This window comes from Canis lupus, chromosome X (genome assembly GCF_048164855.1).
Source record: "Canis lupus baileyi chromosome X, mCanLup2.hap1, whole genome shotgun sequence".
Lineage (NCBI taxonomy): Eukaryota > Metazoa > Chordata > Mammalia > Carnivora > Canidae > Canis > Canis lupus.
In genome coordinates this window covers 81,297,383-81,313,815 of record NC_132876.1, presented here as the reverse complement: position 1 = coordinate 81,313,815, position 16,433 = coordinate 81,297,383, and the positions used below count along the sequence as shown (strand labels likewise).

The 16,433-nt window shown below is 41.8% G+C and overlaps 1 protein-coding gene across 1 annotated transcript; it reads left to right on the top strand.

Moving 5' to 3' along the window:
• Window positions 1-2,629: 2,629 nt before the first annotated feature.
• BMP15 (bone morphogenetic protein 15) lies at window positions 2,630-7,578 on the top strand. The gene is made up of 2 exons (XM_072816922.1): window positions 2,630-2,975; window positions 6,722-7,578. The coding sequence occupies exons 1-2, from the start codon at window positions 2,651-2,653 to the stop codon at window positions 7,576-7,578; spliced, it is 1,182 nt and encodes a 393-aa protein (XP_072673023.1). The 5' UTR covers window positions 2,630-2,650.
• Window positions 7,579-16,433: the final 8,855 nt, after the last annotated feature.

Here is a 16,433-nt window from a genome sequence, read left to right as displayed (position 1 = left end):
TTCAGTCTCCCAGTCTGCACCGGCCTAGATGCTCCTTGGCCAGCACAGGTGCCCTGACCTGCAGAGACTGGGGGCGCCTAGCGGCAGGAGAGTCCTGGCTGCAGGAGAGTCCTGGGCCCTCCCCACCTCCACCTGTCCCAGGGAGAGTGCAGGATCATAGGCTGTATCCACATGGAGCCCCAGCAGCATAGGGATGGGGGCCTATGCTGCTGGAATCGTGCTCCTGGGCCGTGGCTCCCGAGGGCAGCAGGGCCAGACCCCTCCATCTGGAGCTGCCTGCCTGAGGGACCAGCTTCTCCCTAATGCCCCGCCGGGCACGTGCTCCAGCCTTTTACAGAGCTTGGCCCAGTCTGTGGCACTCTCCCTCCCAGGTGCACTTCCTCTGTTAGTGCCCCTCCTGTGATTTTGCTCGATTTCCCTGCTAAGGGCCTTTCCATCCAGGAAGAATCCGGTGTGGATTTTTAAAGTTCCTGCTTCTGTGGGGCTGGGCTTTCCTGTCCGGAGGCTTTCACTGCCTGCCTTTAGCCTGGCTTCTGGTGGTGCCCCTCCCCCACTTGATTCTTTTTTTTTTTTTTTCCCCACCTTCCTACCTTGTTAGAAGTGAAAACCCTTTTCTCTGTAGTGTTCCAGCTGTTCTCTCTTTAAATCTCAGGTAGAATCCATAGGTTTTCAGGATGATTTGAAAGTAATCTAGGTAAGTTTGTGGGGCCAGGTGAGTTGAGGTCCCCCACTCCCCTACCATCTTGCCCTCCCACCCGAGTCCGGCTTTTAATATGCAGCCAATTCACAGGATGTGAAATCATATCTTATATGGTTTTAAATTGCATTTTTCTGGTTTCTATTATACATTTTAATATATTTTGGCTGCTCAGGTTTTGCCTACTTTGAATCATCTGTTTATATCTTTTACTTGTATATTATTGCATACAATACAAATGTATATAATGCAACACACAGCAACAGTAACTTTGAAGGAGCCACCAGTACAGATGAAGATACTCAGACTAGCAGAAACCTTGCTTAAGGTCACTCAGCTAATGGGTTGTTGAGTTGGGATTTGAGTCCAGACCCAGAGGACCCATTAACCTATGCCTTTTGTTTTACAATACATGCCAGGGGCCAAGGCCATGTTAGTAAAAACAGAAGGGAGCAAATAATGTCAAGAACATAAAAATATCTCATGTATCTAATTAGGCTTTGTGTAATTAAGAGATTATTTCCTTATATCCTCACAACAACTTGTGAGATAAAACATGTTATCCTCATTTTATAAGTAAAGAGAATGAGGCTGAGGGAAATGAATGATTTGTGTTGGAGAGGTTAAATTATATCTGAGAAGAGACAGAATCACAATTCAAACACAGGTCTGTGTGATTACAAAGTCCATGCCTGTTACACAATAGTGGTGCCTCTCCACAGATATTCTTAGCATGAGGTAAAAGCCTCTCACTAATCATGTCTGCCTCATCATCTCTTAGAGCCATGTTTTGACCTCCTGCCTCACCTTCTCCTTAGAGCCCTAACAAACTGCTTCTACTTGGAGCTGGCCATGACTACACCAACCTTTTTTTTTTTTTTTTTTGTAGAATCCTGGTCTGGGGCAGCCTTAACTAACTAGTCCAGCCCACTTCCTTCCATTAAGCCAAGTGAGATGAGCTCTCAGCCAACTTCCACAGATTCATCTGCCACTGCCTCCAGACTTCTCTGATGAACCTCACTCAGGATCTCAACACCTTCCATGGTAAACTAGAAATTCTAAGTCAGAACTGTCAAACATGACTGCACATTAAAATCACCTGCAGAAGTTAAAAAAAGTCCTCCTGCCCTAGTAACAGCCCAGACACACTACATCAGAATCTCTGAGGATGGTTTCCAGGCATCCATAATAGTTAAAGCTCCCCAGATGATTCCAATGTACAGCCAAGATTGAGAACCACTGTTAAGGCATCTTCTTCAAGTTCCAGTAGCCACACTGACAGTGGTTTCCACATTTTACTGTTCACAGACACTTCCTGGAGCATTTGTTAAGATTCAGATTTCTGGACCTCACCTTCAGAGAGTCCATGTTTTGATTTGGACCCAGGAGCCTGCATTCTTAATGATCACCCCAGATAGTTTCACTGCAAGTCAATAGCAGATCACATTTAGGGAATTTCTGCATTAGAGACAGGGCTACGTGGAAGTGGGATGGGAGCAAGAGGTCTCTGGCCCTTTAAGGACTAATTAAGAAACTTACCTTTAAAGCTGTGGAGCACAGTAAGCGAGGGCTGCTTTTTTTTTTTTCTTCATCCTAGTGGATAAGGTAAGGGAGCAGGCCCTAGAATGGACCTCTCCTTTAAGGTTACCTCAGCATCCGAGTAAGTGCTATCTTGTTCCTAATCCTGAAGAGTAGGAAGGATACGCCACATTGTTCCACCTGTTTTTTTCTATTTGTTTTGATATGAAGAGGCCAAGTTAGGAGACCTCCTTTGGTCCAGAAGATCCTCCCAGAGGAATCAACATAGGGTCTGCCTGCTTGCATTTGATTTTTTCTTGCCCTATATTTTATGGTTGTGGAACTAGATGTGGTTACCTATGTGAAAGGAAAGGCTCAGAGTAACATCCTTTGGGCTTGGGCTGGAGCGTGTTGCTGAACACCACACCTTTTGAGATGGTCCTCCTCAGCATCCTTAGAATACTTCTTTGGGGACTGGCGCTTTTTATGGAATACAGGGTCCAAATGGCAAAGGTAGGGCAGCCCTCTAATGCCCTCATGGCTGACACCCCTTCCCTGCCCCTGATTCGGGAGCTGCTAGAAGAAGCTCCTGGCAAACAGCAGAGGAAGCCACAGGTCCTTGGGCATCCTTTGCGGTACATGCTGGAGTTGTACCAGCGTTCAGCTGATGCACGTGGGCACCCTAGGGAGAACCGCACCATTGGGGCCACCATGGTGAGGCTGGTGAGACCCTTGGCGAATATAGCAAGGCCTCTCAGAGGTAAGTCATCATGCCATACTGTCCTGGAGGGAAGAGAAATGGGGGAATAGAATGTAGAGAAAGGAGATCTGTGCATTTAGGCAAGCTTCATTGCCTAGTGGGTGAGTTGTTTTCTCAGGCTTGGATTTTAAAGGATGGAAATGTTGGGAGAAGCTGGATCCAAGCCTACTTCCCTTTAGGTTCCCAATTTAAGAACAGATTGCATTGGGGCCTACCTGAGGAATCTCTCCCAGACCCCAGGAAAACTAAATGTGTCAGCTCCTATCTTTCAAAGAAAGTCTTATTGCTTGCTACGTCACTGAAAACTATAATTGAGAAATACTCCTATGCATTCTTATGGAGGGGTGTTTGTGTGTGGTTGCATTCTTACAAGGCAAAGAGCACAGGATACCGAGTTGGGGAAGATGTACAAGAATGGACAGGAACAAATTAATATTGGTAGGTCTGTATACCTGGTTAGGTGAACATCTGCTATTGTATATAATCCTTAAGGACAACTATAACCATTAGCTGTCATGGAGCAATTAGCCTAATTTTTAAAGATAAGAAAACTAAGGCACAGAGGTCAAATAACTTGCAAAGTTCACATAGACAGTGGGTGGCAAAGATAGGATTTGAGGTTAAGTTGGCCTGACTCTAAACTCTCCATAACTTCTTGTTTAGATATTACCTTGATATCCTTGTATACCAAGCAGTCTCTCTATTAAGTCCATGTTGCTACTTTACTATGAGTTTTTGGTTCCAAAGGTATTTTGGAATTTTCTTTGTTCCTGTCATGCTTGATCTTAAAAATATCTTCATTAGATACTGTTCCAGGAAACCAATGGGCTTCTGAAATGCAGGGCTTTCTAGGGAACACAGGAAGCCATCAACTTCAAGGAAATCTTGGGAACCTGGTGAGATCAATTTTGGGCCTTGGCTGGTTTACATTCCCTCCTTTAAATGAAACAACCAATATTCCCCTAGCTAACCTTTACTGTGAGCTTACCATGTGCCAGGCATTAGGAAAAACACTTTACTAGCATTATCTTCCTTAATGCTCACCACTATCTTATAAGTACTATCAACATAATCATTTTATAGGTAAAGAAACTGAAGCTCAGAGTAACTTACTCAATGTAACACAGATAGTAATTGGTAGAGCTGGGTGTCAAACCGAGGGTTTTGGGCTTTGCTTTTAATCATTCTGCAGTGCTGACTTAACAGATTTTAATTGTGCACCAGGCACTGTGTTTGGGTTGGGTCTGAAGGCACAAACAACCATTTTCCTGACCTCTAGAAGCTCCCATTAAGGTAGAATAGATACATAAGTAATCACATAACGGTGTTATGGCATGACAAATGCTTTGACAAGGATAAGCAGTAGGGCTCCCAGTACACGAAAGAAGAAATAGGTCACTGCTTAAAGCCAGCAAAGGGAAGCGGGGAGACCATGAAAGACCTCACTGAAGAGCTTATTTGAGCTGGACCTTGAGGAAGGAGTAAGAAGACTATGCATAGAAGCAGAGATATGCATTCTGCTTGAGGAAAGGGAAGATACTTTGGTGTGGATGGAGATTCACTCAACAAATACTAATATCTACTGTGGGATAGGCATTGTTTTAGGTGCTGGCACACAGATATGATCAAGACAGTCATGGGTGAGACAGAAAAATACAGATAATTGCAAAGTGTGGTAGGTGCTATCAAAGAATGAAATAGGTTATTTTGATAAAGAATAACAAAGAAATCCTCCCTTTACATGGAATTATTAAGGAATGCATCTTTGAAGAGGGGACATTTGAGCTGAGGCCTGTAAGATAACAAACAAGGCATAAAAAGAGTAGAAAGAAGTCTGATTTAGGCAGAGGGAACCATGTGTACAAAGGCCTAGAGGGTGGAAACCAGCTTGTCTGACTTGAAGATTAGAAGGAAGATGAGTATGGCTGCAGCCTATTGAGCATTGTGCAGAGTGGCAGGAAATGAGGATGATGAGAGGGGACTTATAGGCCATTATAAAGAATCTGGATTTTATTCTGTGTGCGGCAAAAAGCTTTGTGTGCAAATCAAGTTTGTACAGATGATACGGGGCTAGAAAGGAGGATGTGTAGAATTAGATCACTATCCTGGTCTGTGGGACATACTAGCATCTAGGGACTCTGGAAAGGATCCAGAAATGAATAAAAAGAACACAGGGCCAGATATCTCCATTAGGAGATGACACAGCTGAACTGAACTTACCTGGAGATCTATGCCAGGTTCAATCACACAGGATGTGTAAGTCAGCCATTTCCCTGAAAAATTCTGAGCAGACCCTTCCTGGCTCTGATCCTAAGACACTCCACCCTGCTTTAGGAAATATGAGATGTCAAGGTCTGAAAGGTAAGGGCAGTTCCTCACCAGACAGCCTGCTAGAGGTTGGGTTGGGCTCCTTCTTAGGCAGGGTGGGGCAGGTATATGAGTGGGCCTCTTAGAAAGATGATTGTATGATGGGAGTGTAGAATAGCTTAAATAAGCAAATACAGATCTAGCTTGGGCTTTGTGTGAATGATGTTCAGTGCCCCAGACTTGAGGGTGTATTGAGCGTAAGTTGAATCTGAACTTTGTCTTGAAGCATCAGGATATTTTTCATTAAAGCACTTCTACATTGACTAGTCCAGGCCTACTGAGAAATCCAAGCTTGTGGATTCAGTGAAGGAGGAAGGTTAGATAAATAATATGAAAATTAACATGCAAAGTTTCAGCAATAAGATGTTTGAATATAAAAAGGAGGCATTTTCCTGCAATGCCTGGTTTTTGTGATCTTTACTCATGATATTTTCCAGGAGAGGGTGCAGAAATTCAGAGCACTGCAGGCCCAGTCTTCCAACCCTTTGGCCACTGGGTGTCAGCATTACAGTCTGGATTAAAACAATCACCAGGAGGCTTTCTGCTTCTAGAATTCTTAGCAAACAAAATATTTATCTGACCAAGGCCTTGTTGAAAATGACATTTAGGGGAATGGTGGTACAATGAATGCAATACATGAAGAATCATTTCCAGTAAGGAATGAACAAGGGAGAGACTAAGGGTTAAGGAGGAAATGGCTAAAAAAGGAACAGCTGCTCAAGAAGCAATTCTTAATGTAGAAGGTAGAAATGGCAAAACAGCTGCCCCCATTAGGGATAAATAGACAAAATTATTTTCTGGCATCCTGGCCCCAGATTTGAACTGATGGCAGGCCATAGATAGTCCCCAATATTGGGCTGTTATCTCGAAGTTGCACCTGTATAATGCTATGACAGGAGGACTCATTCTTAATTCATGCATGTCTCAACAATTCACTTAATTGATCACCTTTAATAGTCAACTAATAAAGATGATCCTCTTCCCATACACAGAATAATTCCATATTTGAAGGTTTTTTTTCCTCATCCTAGTGCTATGTGTGATTTAAAAATGAGACCCAATTTCTTTTAAGGGAAACATACTTGGGCTCAAATCTTGTTTCTACTAGACACTGGCTGTATGTCCTCTCACATAACTTCTCTGAGCCTCAGTTTCCTTGTCTGCAAAACGGTGATAATTACTATCTCATAAGATTATTGCAGATTAAAAAGCTAATGCTTTAAAATATCTAATAGTACATGTTCAACGAATGATAGTGATTATCATGATCTTGCTTTATTTTTAGGGCTACTTACAGCTGTTAGTTGAGCAGATTTGTGAGGGAGATTCAGGCTAGGAGGTAAGAAGCTAATCCTCTGCTCTTGTTCCCTTCTGTGCAGGCCCCTGGCATATAAAGACCCTGGACTTTCCTCTGAGACCAAACCGAGTAGCATACCAACTAGTCAGAGCCATTGTGGTTTACCGCCATCAACTCTACCTAGCTCCTTTCCATCTTTCCTGCCATGTGGAACCCTGGATCCAGCAAAGCCTAACCAACCACTTTCCCTCTTCAGGAAGAGGTTCCTCAAATCCTTCCTTGATGTCCAAAGCTTGGACAGAGATGGATATCACACAACATGTTCGACAAAGAATCTGGAATCATAAAGGACGCAGGGTTCTACAACTCCGCCTCATGTGTCAGCAGCAAAAAGGCAGTGAGATTCTTGAACTTCAGTGGCATGGTACTTCATCCTTGGACACTGCCTTCTTGTTACTGTATTTCAATGACACTCATAAAAGTGTTCGGAAGGCCACATTTCACCCCAGAGTTCTGGAGGGGTTCATAGAAAAGGATTCTTCTCTTTTGCGGAGGGCCCGGCAAGCAGGCAGTATCACATCTGGGGTCCCTAGCTCCTCCAGAGACCATGATGGGCCTAAAAGTAACCAGTGTTCCCTCCACCCTTTCCAAGTCAGCTTCCATCAGTTGGGCTGGGATCATTGGATTATTGCTCCCCATCTATATACCCCAAACTACTGTAAAGGAGCCTGCCCTCGGGTACTACACTATGGTCTCAATTCCCCCAATCATGCCATCATCCAGAACCTTGTCAATGAGCTGGTAGACCAGAGTGTGCCCCAGCCATCCTGTGTTCCTTATAAGTACGTTCCCATTAGCATCCTTTTGGTTGAGGCAAATGGGAGTATCTTGTACAAGGAGTATGAGGATATGATTGCCCAGTCCTGTACATGCAGGTGATAGCAAAGGTAAAGCTAGCTCAGGTGTTCTGAGAAATTGGAAGAGTTTAACATAACAAATATCAGTGTTAAAGCTGCAAATAGTGTACTACCTGTGATCTTCTACCCATTTTCTGGGTTCTATTCTTTGCCTCAAGTGTCACTTAAGTCTCTTCCCCCATGTATGAGGTCCTCACTTTATACAAACAATTCTGATACCAAACATTAGTACATTTTGACCACTAGTCAGAGCCTTAAAGAGGTTTATTGGGGATTCCCAGCTTTCTTGTCTTTTTTTATTGTGACCTTGTCAAAAGTCACCAATCCATGATAGTAGAACTTTCAGAATTATCCTACCAAGGCCTAGAAAAGTGAAATTTTCCTAGTATCCATCTTTTGAGCTTTCTAGAAGATTTTGGGTTAAGAAAACCATTTCAGATTTTACTCCTCTATCTTGCCTCCTGTATCCTCAAAACTAGAAAGACTTCCTGCTTCTGTGCTTGTATTGCTCTCTGAATCTAAAACTAACTTTTCTCAGATGGATTAAAAAATGTTTAGGCAATAATCTCCATTAAAATCTTTGAAGGGAAATAGAAGGAGTCTTTTTCTAAGATATTAGGGCTTTTCCTCTCAGCCTCTGAACCTGGGAAAAGTATCTGGGATTCCTTCCCTGGGATAAGATCAACCTTTAATGCTGATAGGAAAACTTGAGTATGGTGCTGTGAGGATAATCACTTCAAAATGGCCTGCATCTATGGTGAAAAAAGGAAATGCTGTCATTGCTGATTAGGACTATATATGGGGGAGTCATTTTAAACTTTCTAGGGAACAATGGATTTCACAAGACATTGTTTTATACAACACTTAAATTCTTGTTAATTATCACAAAGAAAGCTCCCTGGTGGCTCAGAGGCTAGGAGTTGGCCCAGGTTGGGTAGAAGGCTGCAGCCTGGAAGCTTGAAGGGCTGTGGGGGCTCAGATGTTCTGAGGCCTGGGGCCAACTTCATTCTGGGCTTGCCTGTTTGTGAGTTTAGTTTGGCTCTGGGCTGGATCTCTGTGGGGAGATGGGTTTGCTGTTCAGGGAAGCGTGAGGTACTGCCTTAGACTAAATGATACTTGCAGTATGACTCTTTTTTACTCCTATGCTGTGCTAACGTGATGGAGACTGGGCTGTGTTACAAATAAATCATTTTTTGTTGTTGTTAAAGAGAATCTTGAATGTTTGGGGGATTGGTAGAGAGTGGGTGGAAGGAATTGATTTCATTTGTTCCCTTTAGCTATGGCCAGAAGCTCAACCCTAATTTCCAAGGGTGGGGCTGCAGATTGCAATGAAGTTCTCTCTTAAGGCAGGACTGCTGGTGATCAGCCCTCCCCAAGGGGGCCCTTTGAGGAAGCCCAGTAAGGCATTTCCCCTGCCTAACTTTTCCTTGACTAGTCTTCTGGGCATTCATAGTGGGATGGGACTGATTTAGGGTAGATGCATATATCTGCCAAATGTAACTACCACCAACCCCCCACTGCCATTTTTCTTACCTATCCATCAAATTAACTCACCTTGCCATTCTCTTCTCAATAATTGGTTCCAGCTAGACAAAAGACAATATCTTACACATTTATAAATATAAAAATTTTATTCTTCCTGGGGAGTTGTTCCTTAAAATCTTTTCACCCATCTACCTACAACTTTAGAAATCAGATCATTTTTTTATCTCCTCAATGTCCCCATGACACCCCAGACTCAGGTAGGTGCCCTACCTCTGTGCTTACATAACACTATTTGCTTTCCTTTAACACATTCTAGTGTAACTTTGTTGCCAAAAGATGAGATCCTTTTGGGATTTTCAACTGTGTTTTACCCATTTCCATATTACTGGAGCCTGGCACATAGTAGGTCCTTGAAAGGTACAACCATAAGGCCATCATACTTTGTATTTGTGTGATGCATTCTTCCTAACATAGAAGATTTTAATGCTCACATTCCATTCATTTTCCAATGGATAAATGTAAGATATCCCTTGTATATTATTTTATATAATATACAGAGATCCATAGCTTCATGTCTTCTCCATTCATTTGTACAACAGATATAAATGCAGTTCCAAGGATAATAGACTATTTCTCATCACCCTATAAAGTTTTAAACAGACCTAGAACCAAAGCATTCATATATATATCTACATATTTACACATCTTATTTTAGATTATTTTTGTACACCATTATTTCAAAACCATGATTCAAGTTACAATAGAATGTGACAGCTATGTTCTTGAATGAGGCAGTTTCAGAATCATTGTAATAAGCGGCAAGTTGACATAGAATAAATGTGGGCTTCCAGTCTAGATATTTATTTCCCCAGTCTTCTTGGGATAGACACAAATACTTAACAGGCCAGAAGACAGATCTTGTCCACAGGACCAGATTCTGAATTCAGCATTCCAGTGTTCAGAATTTTCAGAAAATCATGGTCTCCTAGCCTTATGAGTCCAGAATAAAACTGAAACTTCATCTTTTTATGGAAGGCTCAGGGTTAATTAGCCACATTATCCATTAAGCCTTGAGTTATCAGAAATACCCAACAAGAAACGCTGGCAGGATGGAGTCATTTGTGGCTTATATTATGGATTATTTTCCTTTGAAATACTGCTTTCAACTCAGCATTTTCCCCTCAAATATGAAGTAAAATATATATACCTCAAACATTCTTTTGGAAGGAAGGAGATAACTTGCTAGTGGAGGAGGGTATGTGAGTCTATCTTCGCAGGTGCATCTGGGGAGAAATGGTTATTTGGTCCAGAAATGGAATGCAAAACAGTACAGTCACTTTGGAAGACAGTTTAACAGTTTCTCACAAAGCTAAATGTAGTCTCACCGTACAATCCAGCAATCACACTCCTTGTTATTTATTTAAATGAGTTGGAAAGTTATGTCTGCACAAAACCCTGCATGTTAATGTTTATAGCAGCTTTATTCATAATTGCCCCAACTTGAAAGCAACCCTTAATAGATAAATGGATAAACTCTGCTACATGTATACAATGGAATATTATTCAGCAGTAAAAATAAATGAGCTATTAAGTCATGAAAAGACATGGAGGAAACCTAAATGCTAAGTGGAAGAAGCTGATCTAAAAGGCTTTGTACTGTAGGATTCCATTTATATGACTTTCAGGAAAAGGCAAAACTACACAGACAGTAAAAAGAGCAGTGATTGCCATCAGTTCAGAAGAAGGGAAGGGGAAATGAATATATGGAGCACAAGGGATTTTTATTTTTATTTTTTATTTATTTTATTTTATTTTATTTTTAAATTTTTTATTGGTGTTCAATTTACTAACATACAGAATAACCCCCAGTGCCCGTCACCCATTCACTGCCACCCCCCGCCCTCCTCCCCTTCTACCACCCCTAGTTCATTTCCCAGAGTTAGCAGTCTTTATGTTGTCTCCCTTTCTGATATTTCCCACACATTTCTCCTCCCTTCCCTTATATTCCCTTTCACTATTATTTATATTCCCCAAATGAATGAGAACATATAATGTTTCTCCTTCTCCGACTGACTTACTTCACTCAGCATAATACCCTCCAGTTCCATCCACGTTGAAGCAAATGGTGGGTATTTGTCATTTCTAATAGCTGAGTAATACTCCATTGTATACATAAACCACATCTTCTTTATCCATTCATCTTTCGTTGGACATCGAGGCTCCTTCCACAGTTTGGCTATCGTGGCCATTGCTGCTATAAACATCGGGGTGCAGGTGTCCCGGCGTTTCACTGCATCTGTATCTTTGGGGTAAATCCCCAATAGTGCAATTGCTGGGTCGTAGGGCAGGTCTATTTTTAACTCTTTGAGGAACCTCCACACAGTTTTCCAGAGTGGCTGCACCAGTTCACATTCCCAGCAACAGTGCAAGAGGGTTCCCTTTTCTCCGCATCCCCTCCAACATTTGTTGTTTCCTGCCTTGTTAATTTGCCCCATTCTCACCGGTGTGAGGTGATATCTCATTGTGGTTTTGATTTGTATTTCCCTGATGGCAAGTGATGCAGAGCATTTTCTCATATGCATGTTGGCCATGTCTATGTCTTCCTCTGTGAGATTTCTCTTCATGTCTGTTGCCCATTTCATGATTGGATTGTTTGTTTCTTTGGTGTTGAGTTTAATAAGTTCTTTATAGATCTTGGAAACTAGCCCTTTATCTGATACGTCATTTGCAAATATCTTCTCCCATTCTGTAGGTTGTCTTTGAGTTTTGTTGACTGTATCCTTTGCTGTGCAAAAGCTTCTTATCTTGATGAAGTCCCAATAGTTCATTTTTGCTTTTGTTTCTTTTGCCTTCGAGGATGTATCTTGCAAGAGGTTACTGTGGCCGAGTTCAAAAAGGGTGTTGCCTGTGTTCTTCTCTAGGATTTTGATGGAATCTTGTCTCACATTTAGATCTTTCATCCATTTTGAGTTTATCTTTGTGTATGGTGCAAGAGAGTGGTCTAGTTTCATTCTTCTGCATGTGGATGTCCAATTTTCCCAGCACCGTTTATTGAAGAGACTGTCTTTCTTCCAATGGATAGTCTTTCCTCCTTTATCGAATATTAGTTGACCATAAAGTTCAGGGTCCACTTCTGGGTTCTCTATTATGTTCCACTGATCTATGTGTCTGTTTTTGTGCCAGTACCACACTGTCTTGATGACCACAGCTTTGTAGTACAACCTGAAATCTGGCATTGTGATGCCCCCAGATATGGTTCGCTTTTTTAAAATTCCCCTGGCTATTCGGGGTCTTTTCTGATTCCACACAAATCTTAAAATAATTTGTTCTAACTCTCTGAAGAAAGTCCATGGTATTTTGATAGGGATTGCATTAAACGTGTATATTGCCCTGGGTAACATTGACATTTTCAGAATATTAATTCTGCCAATCCATGAGCATGGAATATTTTTCCATCTCTTTGTGTCTTCCTCAATTTCTTTCAGAAGTGTTCTATAGTTTTGAGGGTATAGATCCTTTACATCATTGGTTAGGTTTATTCCTAGGTATCTTATGCTTTTGGGTGCAATTGTAAATGGGATTGACTCCTAAATTTCTCTTTCTTCAGTCTCATTGTTAGTGTATAGAAACGCCACTGATTTCTGGGCATTGATTTTGTATCCTGCCACGCTACCGAATTGCTGTATGAGTTCTAGCAATCTTGGGGTGGAGACTTTTGGGTTTTCTATGTAGAGTATCATGTCATCGGCGAAGAGGGAGAGTTTGACTTCTTCTTTGCCAATTTGAATGCCTTTAATGTCTTTTTGTTGTCTGATTGCTGAGGCTAGGACTTCCAGTACTATGTTGAATAGCAGTGGTGAGAGTGGACATCCCTGTCTTGTTCCTGATCTTAGGGGAAAGGCTCCTAGTGCTTCCCCATTGAGAATGATATTTGCTGTGGGCTTTTCGTAGATGGCTTTTAAGATGTCGAGGAATGTTCCTTCTATCCCTACACTCTGAAGAGTTTTGATCAGGAATGGATGCTGTATTTTGTCAAATGCTTTCTCTGCATCCAATGAGAGGATCATATGGTTCTTGGTTTTTCTCTTGCTGATATGATGAATCACATTGATTGTTTTACGGGTGTTGAACCAGCCTTGTGTCCCAGGGATAAATCCTACTTGGTCATGGTGAATAATTTTCTTAATGTATTGTTGGATCCTATTGGCTAGCATCTTGTTGAGAATTTTTGCATCCATGTTCATCAGGGATATTGGTCTGTAATTCTCCTTTTTGGTGGGGTCTTTGTCTGGTTTTGGAATTAAGGTGATGCTGGCCTCATAGAACATGTTTGGAAGAACTCCATCTCTTTCTATCTTTCCAAACAGCTTTAGGAGAATAGGTATGGTTTCTTCTTTAAACGTTTGATAAAATTCCCCTGGGAAGCCATCTGGCCCTGGACTCTTGTGTCTTGGGAGGTTTTTGATGACTGCTTCAATTTCCTCCCTGGTTATTGGCCTGTTCAGGTTTTCTATTTATTCCTGTTCCAGTTTTGGTAGTTTGTGGCTTTCCAGGAATGCGTCCATTTCTTCTAGATTGCCTAATTTCTTGGCGTATAGCTGTTCATAATATGTTTTTAAAATCGTTTGTATTTCCTTGGTGTTGGTAGTGATCTCTCCTTTCTCATTCATGATTTTATTAATTTGAGTCTTCTCTCTCTTCTTTTTAATAAGGCTGGCTAATGGTTTATCTATCTTATTAATTCTTTCAAAGAACCAACTCCTGGTTCTGTTGATCTGTTCCACAGTTCTTCTGGTCTCGATTTCGTTGAGTCTGCTCGAATCTTTATTAACTCCCTTCTTCTCTTGGGTGTAGGATCTATTTGCTGTTTTTTCTCTAGCTCCTTTATGTGTAAGGTTAGCTTTTGTATTTGAGTTCTTTCCAGTTTTTGAATGGATGCTTGTATTGCGATCTATTTCCCCCTTAGGACTGCTTTTGCTGCATCCCAAAGATTTTGAACGGTTGTATCTTCATTCTCATTAGTTTCCATGAATCTTTTTAATTCTTCCTTAATTTCCTGGTTGACCCTTTCATCTTTTAGCAGGATGGTCCTTAACCTCCACGTGTTTGAGGTCCTTCCAAACTTCTTGTTGTGATTTAGTTCTAATTTCAAGGCATTATGGTCTGAGAATATGCAGGGGACGATCCTAATCTTTTGGTATCGGTTCAGACCCGATTTGTGACCCAATATGTGGTCTATTCTGGAGAAAGTTCCATGTGTACTTGAGAAGAATGTGTATTCAGTTGAGTTTGGATGTAAAGTTCTGTAGATATCTGTGAAATCCATCTGGTCCAGTGTATCATTTAAAGCTCTCGTTTCTTTGGAGATGTTGTGCTTAGAAGACCTATCGAGTATAGAAAGAGCTAGATTAAGTCACCAAGTATAAGTGTATTATTATCTAAGTATTTCTTCACTTTGGTTAATAATTGATTGATATATTTGGCAGCTCCCACATTCGGGGTATATATATTGAGGATTGTTAAGTCCTCTTGTTGAATAGATCCTTTAAGTATGATATAGTGTCCCTCTTCATCTCTCACTACAGTCTTTGGGGTAAATTTTAGTTTATCTGATATAAGGATGGCTACCCCTGCTTTCTTTTGAGGACCATTCGAATGGTAAATGGTTCTCCAACCTTTTATTTTCAGGCTGTAGGTGTCCTTCTGTCTAAAATGAGTCTCTTGTAGACAGCAAATAGATGGGTCCTGCTTTTTTATCCAGTCTGAAACCCTGCGCCTTTTGATGGGGTCATTAAGCCCATTCACATTCAGAGTTACTATTGAGAGATATGAGTTTAGTGTCATCATGATATCTATTCAGTCCTTGTTTTTGTGGACTGTTCCACTGAACTTCTTCTTAAAGGGGAATTTTAAGAGTCCCCCTTAAAATTTCTTGCAGAGCTGGTTTGGAGGTCACATATTCTTTTAGTTGCTGCCTGTCTTGGAAGCTCTTTATCTCTCCTTCCATTTGAATGAGAGCCTTGCTGGATAAAGTATTCTTGGTTGCATGTTCTTCTCATTTAGGACCCTGAATATCTCCTGCCAGCCCTTTCTGGCCTGCCAGGTCTCTGTGGAGAGGTCTGCTGTTACCCTGATTCTCCTCCCCATAAAAGTCAGGGATTTCTTGTCTCTTGCTGCTTTAAGGATCTTCTCTTTATCTTTGGAATTTGCAAGCTTCACTATTAAATGTCGAGGTGTTGAACGTTTTTTATTGATTTTAGGGGGGGATCTCTCTATTTCCTGGATCTGAATGCCTGCTTCCCTTCCCAGATTAGGAAAGTTTTCAGCTAGAATTTGTTCAAATACATATTCTGGCCCTCTGTCCCTTTCAGCGCCCTCGGGAACACCAATTAAACGTAAGTGTTTCTTCCTCAGGCTGTGGTTTATTTCCCTTAATCTATCTTCATGGTCTTTTAATTGTTTGTCTCTTTTTTCCTCAGTTTCCCTCTTTGCCATCAACTTGTCTTCTATGTCACTCACTCGTTCTTCCACCTCGTTAACCCTCGTTGTTAGGACTTCTAGTTTGGATTGCATCTCATTCAATTGATTTTTAATTTCTGCCTGATTAGCTCTAAATTCTGCAGTCATGAAGTCTCTTGAGTCCTTTATGCTTTTTTCTAGAGCCACCAGTAGCTGTATAATAGTGCTTCTGAATTGGCTTTCTGACATTGAATTGTAATCCAGATTTTGTAACTGTGTGGGAGAGAGGACTGTTTCTGATTCTTTCTTTTGAGGTGAGGTTTTCCTTCTAGTCATTTTGCTCAGTACAGAGTGGCCAAAAGCAAGTTGTATTGGGAAAAGGAGAAAAAGAGAGGAGAGAAAGAAGGAAAGAAAAGAGAAAGAGAAAAAAAAGGAAGAAATAAACGAAAAAAAGAAGAAAAAGAGAAAGAAAAAGAAAGGAGAAAAAAAGGGGGGTGGGGGAAGGAAACAAATCACAAAGCAAAACAAAGCAAAACAAAGCAAAACAGAACAAAACAAAACAAAACAAAAAAAAGAACCACGGGGGAGTATCTTCTGATTCTGTGTACTTTAAGTCCCTTGACTTCCCCTGGAACTTGTCCGTCAGCTGGTCTTCTGGGGGAGGGGCCTGTTGTGCTGATTTTCAGGTGTTAGCAGTTGGGGAGCTGCTGTGCCCCTGCCTGGTGCAGGGCTCAGTGGGGGTTGTTTACCCCGTGAGGCCCCTGGAGCAACAGCCCTAGTGGCGGGGCCAGCTCTGGAGCCCTGGATTCAGCCCCAGCAGTAACCCCGGAGCTCTCCGTCTGCAGGGCCTGGAGGCTCCGGGGCGGGGCCGCTGATCTGCTCAGCTGGGGCAGGAGCGTCCTTGCTGTCCTGGGCCCTCCCGGCCTCTGCCTG

Coding starts and splice junctions, on each gene's coding strand:
- BMP15 (XM_072816922.1), top strand. CDS start 2,651: ATGGTCCTCCTCAGCATCCTTAGAATACTTCTTTGGGGACTGGCGCTT. Junction 2,976..6,721: donor TATAGCAAGGCCTCTCAGAG/GTAAGTCATCAT, acceptor CCTTCTGTGCAG/GCCCCTGGCATATAAAGACC.